The 17,392-nt window shown below is 49.6% G+C and overlaps 1 protein-coding gene and 1 long non-coding RNA gene across 4 annotated transcripts in view; one reads left to right on the top strand and one right to left on the bottom strand.

Annotated features, from left to right (window-relative positions):
- The window catches only part of RASSF8 (Ras association domain family member 8), an 808,051-nt gene that overhangs the window by 157,512 nt on the left and 633,147 nt on the right, over positions 1 to 17,392 (bottom strand). For all 3 annotated transcript variants that reach the window (XM_069628475.1, XM_069628476.1, XM_069628477.1), the window contains one exon: positions 8,935 to 9,114. In XM_069628475.1, the coding sequence (XP_069484576.1) occupies positions 8,935 to 9,037 (103 nt within the window). In that variant the 5' untranslated portion in view covers positions 9,038 to 9,114. The remainder of the gene's footprint in view (positions 1 to 8,934; positions 9,115 to 17,392) is intronic.
- On the top strand, positions 11,887 to 13,066 carry LOC138512967 (uncharacterized). Its single transcript, XR_011281639.1, has 3 exons — positions 11,887 to 12,013; positions 12,160 to 12,254; positions 12,497 to 13,066. It is a non-coding gene; the product is annotated as an uncharacterized lncRNA (long non-coding RNA).

A 17,392-nucleotide genomic window follows, 5' to 3' on the forward strand; every position in this document is an offset into this window, starting at 1 on the left:
TGAGAAGCGCAGGCTCATGAGCACTGAAAGTATAGCATAGCTTCTGAGAAGCACAGGCTCGCCAGCATTGAAAGTATAGCACAGCTGCTGAGAAGCGCAGGCTCGCCAGCATTGAAAGTATAGCACAGCGGCTGAGAAGAGCATGTTCGCCAGCATTGAAAGTATAGCATAGCGGTTGAGAAGCACAGGCTCGCCAGCATTGAAAGTATAGCACAGCGGCTGAGAAGAGTAGATTCGCCAGCACTGAAAGTATAGCACAGCGGCTGAGAAGCGCAGGCTCGCCAGCATTGAAAGTATAGCATTGCGGATGAGAAGCGCAGGCTCACCAGCACTGAAAGTATAGCATAGCTTCTGAGAAGCGCAGGCTCACCATCACTGAAAGTATAGCACAGCTGCTGAGAAGCGCAGGCTCGCCAGCATTGAAAGTATAGCACAGCGGCTGAGAAGAGCAGGTTCGCCAGCATTGAAAGTATAGCACAGCGGCTGAGAAGCACAGGCTCGCCAGCATTGAAAGTATAGCACAGCGGCTGAGAAGAGCAGATTCGCCAGCACTGAAAGTATAGCACAGCGACTGAGAAGCACAGGCTCGCCCAGCAGTGAAAGTATAGCATAGCATCTGAAAAGTGCAGGCTCGCCAGCATTGAAAGTATAGCATAGCTTCTGAGAAGTGCAGGCTCGCCAGCATTGCAAGTATAGCACTGCGGCTGAGAAGCGCAGGCTCGCCAGCATTGAAAGTATAGCATAGTTTCTGAGAAGCGCAGGCTCACCAGCATTGAAAGTATAGCAGTGCGGGTGAGAAGCGCATGCTCACCAGCACTGAAAGTATAGCATAGCTTCTGAGAAGCGCAGGCTCGCCAGCATTGAAAGTATAGCACTGCGGGTGAGAAGCGCAGGCTTGCCAGCATTGAAAGTATAGCACTGTGGCTGAGAAGCATAGGCTCGCCAGCATTGAAAATATAGCACAGCGGCTGAGAAGAGCAGGTTCGCCAGCACTGAAAGTATAGCACAGCGGCTGAGAAGCACAGGCTTGCCAGCAGTGAAAGAATAGCATAGCTTCTGAGGAGCGCAGGCTCGCCAGCATTGAAAGTATAGCACTGCGGCTGAGAAGCGCAGGCTCGCCAGCATTGAAAGTATAGCACTGCGGGTGAGAAGCGCAGGCTCACCAGCACTGAAAGTATAGCACAGCGGCTGAGAAGCACAGGGTCGCCAGCAGTGAAAGCATAGCATAGCTTCTGAGGAGCGCAGGCTCGCCAGCACTGAAAGTATAGCACTGCGGCTGAGAAGCGCAGGCTCGCCAGCACTGAAAGTATAGCACAACGTCTGAGAAGTGCAGGCTCACCAGCACTGAAAGTATAGCACAGCGTCTGAGAAGCGCAGGCTCACCGGCACTGAAAGTATAGCACTGCGGCTGAGAAGCGCAGGCTCGCCAGCACTGAAAGTATAGCACAGCGTCTGAGAAGCGCAGGCTCGCCAGCTTTGAAAGTATTCACCCGGTGCATCTGCTAGGCCATTGCAATTGAAATGGGCCCCTGCACCTGCAAGGGGGGGGCTCTGATAAAGAAAGTTTAACACCTGTTATTAAGTGGTCTTTTCGGGTTGTTTCAGCATCCCTGCTGCCTGCCTTTCTTTGCTCGGTTGGGCAGAGAACAACAAAGATTTCTATTGATAATCTGAAGGACCACCCCCGCCCCCTCCTGCCTTTTATTGCAATATCTAGGATTTTGCCACAGAATAAAGGCACAAGCTGGAAGGGGCGGAACATGCACATGTTCAGTAAGGAAGTCACGCCACCAGGCAAAACTTCAGAAATACTGTTGTTCAAAACACGTTTTCCACTTGAAAACCTTAAACTACAGCACATTAGTGCATTTTTTTCGTTGCACTGCGGGCAGGTGTTCCCAGATGTGGCAATGGGTCCCCCAGACATCATTTTGAAATGGACCCTGAGCCTCTTTACCTGGCTCTAGTCTGCACCAATCCTTGCTGAGAAGGCAAAACCCATCCATTTCAAACGCATGAAGTACATCTAATGAAGACCTACGGGTACTGTCCATTTACAGCACATATGAGAAAGTTAAAGCCCATCAGGCATTGATAAAAGAAAACAGGAAACAGGGGAGCAAAATTAAACCTACAAAGTTCCACATATACTGCCACAGAACTGGTGTGACGCTGCACTGCACACGGACACAGTTCTATACAGTGCTGGACATTTACAGAATTTAGGGGGGGGGGGGGGACACCCCGCTCCCCTTTTCGTGCGCCGCGGTTCAGGGTGGGTGTATGGGGGATCAGTGGTGTGGGCGGGACTGGTTTGGGCCTCGTGTTTACGCGGAACGTCTTGTTCCGGCCCCATTACTCCCCCGACGCTGCCGTGCAAGGCCTAAGGGAGCATCATGGCTTCTGTGTTTTCCTCTCAAACCCTGGACGGCAACGATACCAGCCCATGTGTGAGAATTAGGAGGTGGGCAGCTGGGCATGTGGAAGATGGGGGGGGGGGCGGCGCCTGTCGGGCGATCCCAACCTACGACAAAAAGTGCTGACATTTTCGCACTATCCCCCCAAAAGAGGCCAGTATGAAATTGCAAAACAAAGAGGATGCTGGGCCGGGCGAGAGAAACTGGTTGTTTGATCATGCTGCCCGGAACCCGGAAATGAGCTCTGCCCCGGACCAATTTCGCCACATAAGTAATAGGGGGCTGTGGGGCACCCATGCAGTTTAGCCCGCATCGCGCTCTTTAAGGAGCACGTCTTGCAGGTTTAATGAGACAGAAGACTACTTTTACCAACGTAGCCACCCTGCATGTATAATGCCCGGTGTCGACGAGGAATCCCAAAATGGAGGAGGCACCCCGATAACCCGGGCGGTGTCCTCTTCCGAAAGCGCCCTCCCCCCTCCACAGAGGAAGGGAGGCAAAGCGCGGCAAAATCAGGAAAGCCCGCGAAGAAATCTGCGCGGCAAAAGGGGGAGAAACCCTGCGAAAGCGGGACAATGGAAAAGGGAGGAGTTACCCCCTTTAAAGCAGGTGGGTCCCCACTGCAGAACTCATTCACCCCTGGCAGTGGGACCCGCCTGCCACCGAGGAATTTGTTTTGCAGCGGAAGCAGACCGCGCCGACCAAGGGAAAGTGCGGCGGAGACGGCGGTGCGGGGAGAAAGCCTGGAAGAGGAAGCCGGCAGCAGCGACGCTGAGGGAGAGCCCAGCTGACCGCAGCGACGCGGAGGGAGAGCCCAGCTGACGGCAGCGACGCAGAGGGAGAGCCCAGCTGACCGCAGCGACGCAGAGGGAGAGCCCAGCTGCAGAGGAGGAACCGCAGAATAATGTGTCGGCAGCGGAGAGAGGTGATCGGCGGGGGAACAGCGAACCGGGGCACAGCGGCGGCAGAAGAAGGAAGCCGCGGCCGCTCACAGGGAAGCTCACGGCGGCTTCAAAAGCGGGCCGGCACACGGGTTGGGCAGGTCGGAGCTCCCCGCTAGAAGCCTCAGCTCGGCGAACGAGCGGGTCCCGCCCACGGCAAAAGGCACCCGGCAGGCCTCGAAACAACTGGCTGGGCAGGTCGATTCACCCCGTTGGGAAAAGCCAGGTGCACTCGGCAGGCCACGACACAACGGGCTGGGCAGGTCGACTCACCCCGTTCGTCAAAAAACAATCAACGCTGAGGTGAAATGGCCCGTGCACAGGGCTGAGCCAGTAGGAAGCAGAGAGGGGCCAGGGCACGACCCCGCTCTGGAAGGCGAACGGGGGCAGGTGGCCAGCAAAGAGGACGAGCGACTGCCAAGGGGAAGGGGAATCACAGCAAACAGTGTACCCCGGAAAGCAGGGAGAATGGACCTTGCAGCTTTCATAAGCATGGCCAAACAAGCTGCTGCAAAACATGGGCCCAATTGGATGGAGGTCTTGGCAGCGCAGCAGGAAGGGGAAGGACAAGCAAGCACAAGCCAAGGTCCTAACTCCCTGGTGCTTTTCCCAGACAGCGATGAGGTGCAAGAGCTGGAGGAAGAGGAACAGGTCGAGGAAGAAGAGGAGCCGGCCGGAAAGAGGAGGAGGATTCAGACGCAGCGAGCCAAGGCGAGCAAGGAACAGGCAACAAGGAAGCCCAGGACCATGGGGGCAAAAAACAAGGGATGGGCACAGGAGGTTGTGGCCATACCGGCACCTGCACCTGTGGCGCCACCAGGAGAGCCAGGTCCACCCAGCATGCCTGCGACCGTACCGGTGGCTGCAAGGGAAGAGGGGCCAGCATCCCTGGAGGCGGTAAAAGGTATGCTAACACAATGTATGCAGGCATGGGGTAACTGGGGTGCGGGGCAGGTACTAAGCGGAAATGTGAATGCATTTAATCATGTAGGCACTGGCACAGCAATGGGGCAACAGCCAAGGGGTGCATGGGGACCAGGGGTCTGGGGGCAGGGGGATTCCAGGCAGGGAGCCAGAGCATCAATGGATTGCCAGGGGGGGCGAACCTTGTTAATGGGGGGCCATTGGGGGCGAATCAGTGGTCCGGGGCCTGGTTGAGCTCTCCAGTTGCAAGTGGGGTGGCGCAGCAGGGGCACGGGGCCACTGCTATGCACAATGTGAATTCTTTAGGTCAGAATGGCCAGGGGCAGGGGCCACAAGGTCCACAAACCACGGCGGGGAGCAGTCCTAACCTCGTTGGGGGGCACAGTTTAGCTGCAGCCCAAGGGGAAGGGGCATTGACAGGGGCGGCACAAGCACCAGCTTGGTGGGGACAAGGCCTTACGGGGGCAGGGATACCGCAGGGGAGAGGGCCCGCGACAGGGGCCGGACAGGCGCCGGCCTGGTGGGGCCAAGGGGTGGCCGGGGCAGGTCCAATCCCGGGTCCTAGTGGCAATGGAGGCCTAGAAGGGATGTGGGGACCCATGATGACGCGGTATGGGAGGACAATGCCAGGGTTTGGACCAGTAAGGGTGGCAGTGAACTCTTTGTCATGGCATATCCCATTGACTATGAAAGAGAGGGTGTGGAGAAAGGAATTTATCGAGATTCTGGATTTTGTAGGGATGGAACCTCTGGGTAACGGGTTGAAAGAGTTGTCAGAGAAGGAGAAAGAGAAGAGGGATAAGGAGCAACCAAAAACAGAGGCATCCATACACAATTGGCTGAAGGCATTTAAGGTTTACACATCAATTATGATTGAAAAGTACCCGCAAGATGCGTCATCAATGTTAGCATATGAACAATATATACATGACCTATATTTAAAGCATGGGGGGGATGGCTGGTTGCAATATGACCGTGCGTTTCGCTTAAAAATGCAAGTGTGGCCAGCTTTGTCATGGGATGAAATGGATGTGGGCGGTTTCTTAGATAAACTGATCCAGCCGGGGGCGGGGGAGAGAAATCCCCTGGCGAGAAACCCCAAGTTTGGAGGGGGAGGGGAGGATACGCCAAACGGGGGAGGGGGTCCTTTCGCGGGCACTCCTCCTGGACCAGTAGAACCAGCTACCAGGGGGAGCAAGCGGAATGCTGGAGGGTCAATTCTGAAGAAGGCTGCCCCTTTGGGAAGACATGCCGATTCAAACACCCCCGAGGGGGGAGGGCCAGGGAACACAACTCCTCAGCCAGCGAGGGGAAGCGTAAAAGCAGCCCCAAACCAAAGGAGAAAGTCAAGAGGGAGTGAGGAGGCTAACGGTATGTTTAGACCAAAACTGCTTTTGGGTAAAAATGTCATTAAAAAGGGACTGCCGACTCCGGTCAAACTGCAAGCTATGACTCCATGGTTGAATATCTATCATAACAGAGAGGATGCTAGACTTTTATGGGAAGGATTCAGATGGGGGTTTAAGATACCATGTACAGGAGTAAAGAAAGGAGCGGAGGCGGTAAACCTCAGGTCAGCATTAGCAATGCCAGAGTTGGTGGCAGCCAAAGTCGCCAAGGAAAGCAGGTTGGGTAGGGTGGCGGGCCCTTTCCTTAAACCCCCGCTGGAGGACCTGGTAGTTTCCCCTTTAGGGCTGGTTCCTAAAAAGGAGGAAGGGCAGTACCGGCTGATTCACCACCTCTCTTTTCCTGAGGGAGACTCAGTCAACGATGGGATCAATGAGGAACTGTGCAAAGTACAGTATTCCTCCTTTAAAGATGCAGTGGAGGTGATAAGAAAGGCAGGAAAAGGAGCCGTCTTGGAGAAGGCAGATATTGAGTCTGCATTCCGGTTACTACCAATCCACGAAGACAGCCAACATTCATTTGGGTTAGTTCAGGACATGTACTATTTTGATAAATGTCTACCGATGGGTTGTGCCATTTCTTGTGCGTATTTTGAGGCATTTAGCACCTGCAGAACTCATTCACCCCTGGCAGTGGGACCCACCTGCCACCGAGGAATTCGTTTTCCACCCACCCACCCTACAAACGGGGACAAGCAGGAGGCCTGGTCGTCGGCGTCGCAGGACGACAGGCGGTGTGGCGGTGTTTGGGCAACCAAACACAAGAGACAGACTCCGGATGAGCCACGAGAAAGCGGGAAGGGTCTTCGCCCTTTCCAGACCCAGCGCCCCTTGGGAGCCTAACACGGCAGGGGCGTCTGGGGGGAACAACAAGGGCTCAGCTTCCCCCAAGGAAACGGCACTCTCCCCGCCCACAGTGACCTGCAGGGGCAGGCGAGGCTCAGGCACAAAAGGTTGGGAGTGTTGGGCCTATGATGGACTTTTGGAAAGCAAGGGGGAAGCAGGTTTCGGACACGGAGCAGTCGCTGCATCTTCCAAAGTATTTCCACTAATGTGTGCAGTGTGTTTTATGATCTGTGGAAAATAAATCTGCGGCCTTTTATGCCAAAAAACTAAGCAAGGCTCATGTTACGCTTTTCTGGGGGGAAAAGGAGGTATGAGTTATTGCTAAGTAATGGGTCCAAAATGGACGGATGCACGGGTTATTATAGGAGCAATGGAGCACAGATCAGCATTGAACAACATAAAGACAGACAACGAACATTGCACAAAGTCACATAAAACACTGTGACAGCCACAAATAGACATGACGGGTCCCATTCACATGGACCCGGGGAAGACTGCAGGAATCCCATTCCGCTCGGCAGACAGACCTTGAACAGCGAGCCGCCTGCACTGGCCTGTGTCTTCAAACTCTGAATGCCATCTCAGGACCAGATGTATTGCTTTTACACCGGAAAACCGGACAAAGCTCTCAAAATACAGTCAGTCCAGAATAAACCTGGCCAGGTGGCAACCGTAAATGACGGGGGGGGGCGCAGAATGCATGCATACACAGATTTTACAATGCACTAAGTATGAACACCCCAAGAAAGCGCTGTACAGAAGAAGCTACGCTGACACAAGCAAAGTATGAGCAGCAAGGACAAAAAGTCACCTTGCATATTTGACCTGGTGATATGATGGATCCCATTCACACGGACCCTGGGATATGACGGGTCCCATTCACACGGACCCGGGGATATGAGGGGTCCCATTCACACAAACCTGGGGATATGAGGGGTCCCATTCACACAAACCTGGGTATATGGCGGGTCCCATTCACACAGACCTGGGGATATAACGGGTGCCATTGAACCAGATCTGGGGATATGCTGGGTCCGATTCACACAGACCTGGGGATATGACGGTTCCCATGCACACAGATCTGGGGATATGACGGGTCCCATTCACACGGACTTGGGGATATGCCAGTCCCATTCACACGTACCTGAGGATACGGCGGGTCCCATTCACACGGACCTGGGGATATGAGGGGTTCCATTCACACAGACCTGGGGATATGACAGATTCCACGAACACAGACTTGTGATATGACGGGTCCCATTCACACGGACATGGGGATATGACGGGTCCCATTCACACAGACCTGGGGATATGACGGGTCTATTCACACATACCTTGGGATATGCCGGGTCCCATTCACACTGACCTGGGGATATGCCGGGTCCCATTCACACGGACCTTGGGATATGACGGGTCCCATTCACACGGACCTTGGGATATGCGGGTCCCATTCACACGGACCTGGGGATATGACGGGTCCCATTCACACGGACCCTGGGATATGACGGGTCCCATTCACACAGACCTGGGGATATGACGTGTCCCATTCACACTGACTTGGGGATATGCTGGGTTTCATTCACACGGACCTGGGGATATGAGGGGTCCCATTCACACAGACCTGGGCATATGAGGGGTCCCATTCACACAGACCTGGGGATATGATGGATTCCACTAACACAGACTTGGGGATATGACGGATCCAATTCACACGGACCTAGGGATATTACGGGTCCCATTCACACGGACCTGGGGATATGACGGTTCCGATTCACACAGACCTGGGTATATGACGGGTCCCATTCACACGGACCTGGGGATATGACAGATTCCACTAAGACGGACTTGAGTATATGACGGGTCCCATTCACACAGAACAGGGGATGAGTAGTTCCATTCACACTGACCTGGGGATATGACGGGTCCCATTCACACGGACCTGGGCATATGACTGGTCCCATTCACACTGACCTGGGGATATGACGGGTCCCATTCACACTGACCTGGGGATATGACGGGTCCCATTCACATGGACCTGGGGATATGACGGGTCCCATTCATACGGACCTGGGGATATGACAGATTCCACTAACAAGGACCTGGGAGTAGAAGAAGAGCTGGCGAAAAGGGGCATTCCTCTTCCTGACCCTGATGTTCCCAAAAGCACACACGGGACTGTTATCGTCTATGATTCTCTGTTGCAAATAATAAAGCCTAGGGCCTGTTATGTTCCATATTTACTGTCTCGGTGTAATTATGCCCGGTCGGGGAACTGCCTTCTGCTGCTCCACGTCCCAGTGGAGCCCTGCGCATTCCATTTATCACAAGCGTTGGATCTATTTCAACAAGGTAACTTGACAAAGATTTCAACAGTTCCGCGAGACAGCGTTGACTACCTACCTATGGCTTGTGCCAGCGCTATGACCACTTCCTGGCAAGTCGTAACTTCCGTCACCCCACACACGATCCTCTGGACACCGTCCACCCACACTTTGAGCTCCATGGTTGCGCAGCAGTCGTGAAGTGTCTTCGCGCGGTCAAGGCATGGCTGCTGTGGCAAGGGCGAGCGTCTGTTGTCAGCTGCAAGAGGACATAACAATGTGTGATTGAAATATGATATGCACAATTCGCGAGGGTATATTTTCAAAAGTTTACGTTACTCGTTTCTCAGCACTACCTATGCAGTCAATTACTGACATTTATTTTCAAGCCTACTGCTGGAAAGGTATGCTGGATTGGGCCATTGTTTTGCATGCTGCAAGTTAGTCGAATCAGCATACGCATACTCGACATCTCGTGACGTCCCCAAACAGACTCATGGTAAATTGTTGTAATGTCTGTGAATCTAGAGAAATGTAGCCATATTTTGAGAAGCGTACACGCCATGGAAATAAAGGTAGGCGTTTGAATTGGCGAGCTTGCATTCTGACTCACCTTGCATTCCTGGCTCTAGAGTGGGATCTGTGGACAGCCAGTCCGTCGAGAGGTGGGGGTGTAATGTCTGTTGACCCCCGGACTTGCAACAGTCCGTCTCATGATGGTGACAGAAGCGGGACTTGCTTTCAATGCCCCACTATGTGTCTGAGTTAAGGGGCGAAGCCGCAGCCTTTATTTTATCTTCTGTAAATTGGCGCGCGCCCTGCGCTCACACCAGGAGCCTGCCAGCAGTTCAAGTCAGGCGTGGAAGTAGCAAATGGCGTAAACAAGCCATGTTTACTAGTGGGTCCTAAATAAAGAACTTTACCCGTTTGGTCGAGGGGAGGCGGTGGTGGGGAGGGAACGCTGTTAGAGACCTCGCCACTTGATTAGGCGAGGTTAGACCATGCAACAAGGCTCTCTTAACGGGTAAGGTAGAGGGCATTGGACACCCACTGAGAAGGGCTGGCTGGGATTGAAGCTAGGCGACTAGGGAAGCAGAAACCGATTTGAAGGTCCACCCACAATTTCAAAAGCCACCCCCCCCCTTGTCACCCACGCGCCTTTTACAGATTTGAAATCTGTAGTACAATAGCAAGGGGAGAGAACGAACTATGCTTCTAAGGGCCTGATTCACAGAGCCTCTTGATAGGGGATTGCACCATTACAAAATGCGTCTGTGAATCAGGCCATTTATTTGTTTTTCATTTAATTTCATATAACTTTATTTCGATCCGACAGATCATAAAAGTTGTATGCATAACATTTTTCACATAAACAATCAGCTGCAATTTTTTCAGAAGCAATCTGCATTATTCAAATTTAAAAATAAGTAAGGCTGAAAGTGACATTTGACTAAATTACATAACATATATCTTTTGACCATGGAGCGATGAAAAGCTGACCTGATTCTGGCAAAATGGGATCCGGTGACTGTCCCGCTGCTCATATTTTACCAACATGTGAATTAACCATCTTGACCCATCTTGTCAGATGAATAAATAACACTGATCATATAATTTCTGAAAATGTTATAAGTTTTAAAAACGGCTGTAAAAAACGTTCCTAGAAGCTTTATTTTAAGCTTTGAATGCTAGTGAAGCCTTAGAATAAGGCTCAGTGATTTAAGAACCTGCAGCACAGATTTAGCGGCAGGTTTCACAAAATCACTGCAGCAGGCACATTAACCCACCAAGCACACATTCCAAAATAAAGTCACATGGCTAAAAGGTGAGAGTGATTCTTTGACCATTTTATAAAGCGCACACCAATAACAGAATGGCCTGTTGCAATCTTTAGAGGCATAGCTGGTTACACTGACATGTGACTGATTTTTTTCCCGTTCCTTCTAGCCTTTGCAGAATCTAGGCTGCTATTAAATATCCCCATATTATCTGTGTTGCTGTACTTGTACTTGTTAGACATATTCTAGACACTCCCTTACACAACAGTGAAGTTTCAGTTTCCCAATGAAATGCAGATCTACAAGTAGCAGGTTTGAAGTTATATGCGGGCATGGATGCCATAAATGCTGGTAAGATAGCTCCAGAGGTTGAGCGCTTGCTCCTGCAATCTGTGTGTGATCTGCAGGTTGCCTGTTTGAATCCCTGTAAGGCCAACTCAGCTTTTCATGCTTCCTAGGTTGATAATTGAGTGCCAACTTCAGTTGGGTGATATTGTATGTAAATATGTTCTATGTAAAGAGCTTTGGTGAATGCGCTATATAAATGACACATTTCCTGTGAATAATACTTGAAGTTGATTATCTTTATAGATCTGCAGAGAGAGGACTAGATTCCAAGAAAGTCTAACGCATTGAGAAGTGGTCCCATAACGTGGCTAACACCTCTCATTAAGCATGACTGTTCATTCAACAGCGGTTTGCATTCTGGGACTTGTAGTGTAGCTTTTCTTAAATGTTTGTACAGCAAATCAAATGCAAATTGGCATTGGCTTAAAAGCAAACACCGAGCACTTGTCAGCTTCTTTCCCTTTCTGCCTACTTTATATTTGTAAGGCTTGCAGCCACATTCTGAAAGCCGAGGCTTTGCGCCTCTAGCAACGTGCATTTTGAAAAACGGGACATTATTTGGATATTGTTACAAAGCAAATAAATCTGGCTTTTACTATTGGTTGGGAAACTGCTAGTCAGTTGCATGGGTGTTATATGCTGAAAATGCTCTGCAAAACGCTTTAAAACATTTAGGAATCTTTTACCCTTTTTTACATTTATTGACACTTTTATGAGCACGGCAGTAATCACATCTGCTGAGCATTTTGCTCTGTGTCGAAATAATTTGAAAGATTTGGGAACACAATTCGATTACTATCAGGCCGACCATCTCAAAACAATTATGTTGTGTTATGATAACACCTTGCACTGGCGGCATATTGTTTATTTATTTATTTATTTATCTAGTTAGTTTTTGGTGTGCTCATTACGCCACGCCGAACACCATTCCATCCTGATAGGACAACTTTTTGCAGACGCCTTGATGTCATCTGTCGCCTGCAACACAATGTCAAGATTAATGTCTTTTTCGCCTTGTTTATCCTTATTCAGGTGAGCAGAATGTCTTTGCCCTGTGAATACATTGGGAAGGACTGCACCTCGGTGGTCTTTTTCTATTTTTCCGAGAGGTTTCTAATTTATCACTGCCTCTCTGTGATTATAACATGTTCCTATTTGTCGTTTTTTGTTTTCCGCAGTTCTACTTCATAGAGAACTGGTTTTGCTGGCCTACATTTATTTCTCAGGATTTACATTCGGGAAAAGGTGACCAGCATTCAAGGTTGAGATAATGGTAATTTAAGAATTAATTGCTGTACCCATTTCTCCCGTTATCAAGTTTGGAGGATTTTTTGCCTTATCATTTTGGAGGGAGGCATTTTCCCGGTTCGTTATTCACAAGATCATTCCTACCAAAATCACATTTTTAGTTTATTATTTAAATATTTAAACTTTAGCGTAATATTTATTGCACTAATTATTTTTGAATTCGTGTGATTGATGTGTGTGTCTTTCTATTTTTGTTTTATGTTTTAGGCAAAATTATGGATTCAGCCTGCACAAATCTTTACAGCTGAACGCATTATCGCCTTACACATGCAGTTTTCCACATTATAAAATCCTGTGGCATACATCTGATGGGAGTGCACCGTCCTGAAGAAGATGGGCATCAATTGTGAATCAGCTTAGATGCCTTGTACCATCGAAACTACTGTCTATTTACATGTCGGACCCAGTGTATTCAATAGGTCATGACAGTATAGTAGTTGACGCACGGCACCCCTTCTTCTTTTTTCTGTTGGTCTTAACTTCAGAAGTAACCAACATTATTTTGTCTAGCAAGCTACGGCGGTTCTTATATTGTTAAATGTGGCCGTAGCCTCTGACCGCCAGCTGGATGATCCCCTTCAACCGACATGACGTTCAGACTGCTTGGCTACATCAAGTTAGCGTTGACTGAATTATCAGTCGTGTTTTTAGAAAAGTACTGTGTTTTTCAATTTTCTAATTAAATGGTATTATTCAGATAATGAGCTCGAAACATGATTCAATATGTATATTTTAAACATATAATGAAATACAAATAAAACATTTATGGTTTCTAAATTTCTTTGCTCTTGGTATGGTTTGATCTGTGGTTCTGAATTTGGGTGCCCCCCTCCTAGTTCCATAGACGGGTTCCTCCATAACTTGTTGTTTTTTTTCCGCTGACACACTTTACGTTTATTATTGTAGCTTCTTTCCCTTCAACGGACTCCTCACTCTATATGGTGGTTATGAAGCAGAGATGTATATTAAGAAAAGTTGCTTTTTGCATTAACGAAAACCGGCGTACAGGATATTGTCTTAAATATCTGCAAATAAAATGTGCAGTTCTAAAATAAGCAGGCAGCTTTGTAGATTTCTTTCAATATAAAGTGCACCTTTTCTTTTCATAAATGAACAAATAGCTGGTTATACCTGTTTTCTGGGCTTGCCTTTAAAATGTACACGGGCTATCAAGAATAGACCCCACGTTACCGCTTTGCACCTGAAAGGGTCACTTAAGGTGAACGTGACCCATGACCCATTTAAATGAATTGATGTCTACTGGGCAGCCCTTAGCTGTCAATCACAGCTGGAAGGAAGACTGCCAGAAGCCCATTCTACTCGGCAGACACACCTTAAAACCCGAGCCGCCTGCACTGGCTTCTGTGTCTTCAAACTCGGAATGCCATCTCAGGACCCTGGACAAAGCTCTCAAAATACAGTCAGTCCAGGCTACACCAGGCCAGGTGGCAACCGTAAAGGCTGGGGGGGTGGGGGGGAGGTGCAGAACGCATGCATACACAGATTTTACAGTGCACTAAGTATGAACACCCCAAGAAAGCACTGTACAGAAGAAGCTAAGCTGACACAAGCAACGTATGAGCAGCAAGGACAACATGCCACCTTGCATATTTGTCCAGACAGATTTGACAGGAAGCAGTGAGCTTTTTACAATTGGGTGAGTTTGAGGGACATTCTGACCAGGTTGTGGAGTCACCTTGCATATTTGTCCAGACAGATTTGACAGGAAGCAGTGAGCTTTTTACAAATGGGTGAGTTTGAGGGACATTCTGACCAGGTTGTGGAGGGGAGTAAATGGAAGTCATCAGGGACAATACATAAGTGGACAAGTATGTAGATTGTGGGAGCCGGTAGAGTGCGGGTGCGCCTTAGACTGAGCTAGGGGGTTAGGTGGGCTGGCTGTGCTCCGCTAAGCAACCCTAGATGGTCAGGCACATGGATGTGTGCTGCGGGAGGTCAGAAGAATTAAAGAGTGCAAGATATTCACTATGTGACCGGCTTAACCCAAATTTGTAGTAGGTCGAAGCTGCATTCTAGTGCCAGAGATTCATTATGTGTCCAGATAGATTGAATTTTGTTGTAGGTCGTAGCAGCAGTCTAATGGCTGTTGTGCTTTATGTATTAGAGTGGGGTATAGATGTGAGTACATGTGGGTGGGTAGCCATGCCTGTGGATGGTGTCCACCTAGCAGTGTTTGTTTACGTACGTTGAAGCTTCACTTGGCGCTTTGCATTTAGTGAAGCTGAGCGTATCTGAGTCGTACCGACTGTTCTGAGAGTTGTACTTTACCTTGCGGTGGGAAATATTATGCATGTAATTGAAACTGTGACAGAGGCGTGTGATGCTGTGAAAGGAGAAGTGGGGAGTGAAGAACCTTCAGGTTGCCGCAGAGAATAACCATGTTTTGAGGGAGTTTCTGAAGCCTTTCTGAAGGAGAGGTAGTCTTCATTGCGGGGGATGTCTAGTGGAAGGGAGTTCCAGGTGGCGGGGGTTTGGATGGAGAAGGCTGATCCTACCATTCTGGTGGAGTTGTAAGGGGGATCATGAGGAGGAGTGCAGAAACGGATCTACGGTTTCTGGTGGGTTGGTAGAGTGTGAGTTTGTCCTGGAGGAATTCTGAGCCAGTATTATGGATGGGATGGTGTGTGATGCACATAGCCTTAAAGGTTCCCAGTCGGCTGATAGGAAGCCAGTGTAATACTCTAAGGGCAGGGGGATTTGTTTTCTGAGTGAGAGGGCCAGGATGAGTCTGGATGCAGAGTTTCAGATTTGTTGGAGTTTCCTGAGCTGGTAGGCTGGGGCGCCTAGATAGAGGGAGTTGGCATAGTCTAAGCTGGCGAGGATGATGGCAATGATTTAAGAGAATCAGTGTGTGTAGTTGTGATAAGGGAAGATTTGCCTGGGGATGCATAGGTGGAAGTGACAAGTTCCGTACACAGTGGTGCTGTAGTGAGAGAGTGATAAGTCAGAGTCCAGCATGCACCCAACTCTCTTTACAGAGGTGGATGCATGCAGGTGGGGCTCCTAGGGAGTGTGGCCAAGGGGTTGGTTGGGGAAGGAGAGAGGTTTTACTGCATATTAGCATTTCAATTTTGTCAGGGTTGAGGAGGAGGTGGTTAGCTGTCATCCAGTGCTCAATTTCAGAGAGGCAAAGGGCGAGGCCAGGGCAGGAGGAGGCCAGCGACTTGGGGGAAACTTTGCTAATAGCAACTGATGAAACAGATGCTTAGCATCAGTGCAGAGTGTACACTCTGAAAGTAGGCGGCATAGGGTGTTGTTTGGGGTTGAAATCCTCTGAAGTTGCTGATGCACAGCTAAACAACTTTTGTGGTTATAGCTTGTCTCACTATGTGAGAGCGGGTATGCCCAGACAAGGGTCCCTTGGTTGTTGCGCCATAGGGAACCAAGATGCACTTCACTGAGGAGGCTCAACAAGGCCGAAACATGTCTGGGGTTGCTTGTGTTTCCATGCAGAGGGGACCTGGCCTAGCAGTTCGGGCTGGGCTGCTACTATTGGTGGCAGTACCTGACTGATTTGCATTTGGCTGGATCCCTTTGGCAATGGCACAGGCAGGCTAAAAACGGGTGGCTTGGATGGTTGCCCAGAGCAATGGCAGTGGTTCAGATTCATTGAAAACCTTCCACCCATCACTTTTGTGGACACAGCTAAACAAGGCCAGCTTTCAGTAGGAAACACCTCAAATTGAATATTCTCCCTTGAAAAGGCATTACAGAGAGGGTAAAGAGACATTTCTGTCAGAAAATACTAAGGGCCTCAAGTTCTATGAGCACGTAATGCAAATGAATGACATAAAAGCCTTGCGTAAGGCTTTTACGCCATTCATTTACGTTACGGCTCATATTCAATAATTTTTTATGTGAAGAGGACGGGCGGAATGCAACTTACGTTTCTGCCGTCTCCCTTCTTCTCCACCACACAAATGCTCCAGCATGGATTTTAATGCCAGCACAAATGCTGGATATACCTACAGGATCTGCCTACATTATTCACCAGCATAAAGCATGCAGACCACATAAGAATCCATTGTACATGCTCCCTACCATGCATGTACAATTACAATTAAAAACTCCCAGACATTTGCATGCGTGCATGGTAAGCAGTGTTCAGAAATGAAAATTAAACCCTCCCGGACATGCAAGCATGTCCGGGAGGTTTTAATTGTAATTGTGTACAAATGGTAGGCAGCATGTACAATGGAATCCTATGGGGACATGCAAGCATGTCTGACAGCGTTTCATTGTAATTGTGAGCACTGCTTGCCATGTGAGTATGGCAAGCAGTGCTCAAAATCATAAGTACATGCTGCCTGGCATGCCAGCACGCCAGGCCGTGTTTACTCACTTTGCATTGCGGAGCGCAAATGTGTAGGGCAAAGGCAGCGTACAAACATGGGTGAGGAGGGCAGTGTTTGCATGGCCTCAGGACTTGGCACTCCTGCAGCTAGAGGCCTGCATACACTCCATCACAAGTCTCATCTACTAGATGATCCTGTGCTATGGCAGTAAACTCTCCCTTCTGGTCCTCTATTGCATGCAGGTGTCACAGAGGCTGGGCAGTGGTAATGGTGGGGGCTATGGGATGATGTGGGGCTGTAATAGGCAGAGGGCTATGTGGTGTCATTGTCGTAGTCCTCCTCCTCAGTGGCAGCCTTACCACAACGGCCTGGTGGCTGCTGTTCCCATGGTGGTGTGGAGGGCACAGGAGGAACAGTGGGGCCACTGACACCAGTGTGGTGGTTGCAGCTGTGCCACATCCAGCTGTGGGTGGTGATGTTGGCAATAGTGCTGGTGGTGGGGCTGATGGTGTCTGCGACATGGCAGTTGGACTGCCCCGTTGCTTGGGCCTGCTGGCATTTACAGGTCTGCCTGCAACTGCTCGGCCTGATGGCGGTCTTGGCCATCATTGTCGGAGGTCTGTTGGAAAGAGATTAGCATGCTGTTAGTATTCTGGGTGTCATGACTGCGGCCTTGCATTTAATCCATGCAACATTATGTGTGTACTGCTTGCTGTTAGTATTCTGGGTGTCATGACTGCGGCCTTGCATTTAATCCATGCCACATTATGTGTGTACTGCTCTTGTC

Source organism: Ambystoma mexicanum, chromosome 12, assembly GCF_040938575.1.
Source record: "Ambystoma mexicanum isolate Mex_15411 chromosome 12, UKY_AmexF1_1, whole genome shotgun sequence".
Lineage (NCBI taxonomy): Eukaryota > Metazoa > Chordata > Amphibia > Caudata > Ambystomatidae > Ambystoma > Ambystoma mexicanum.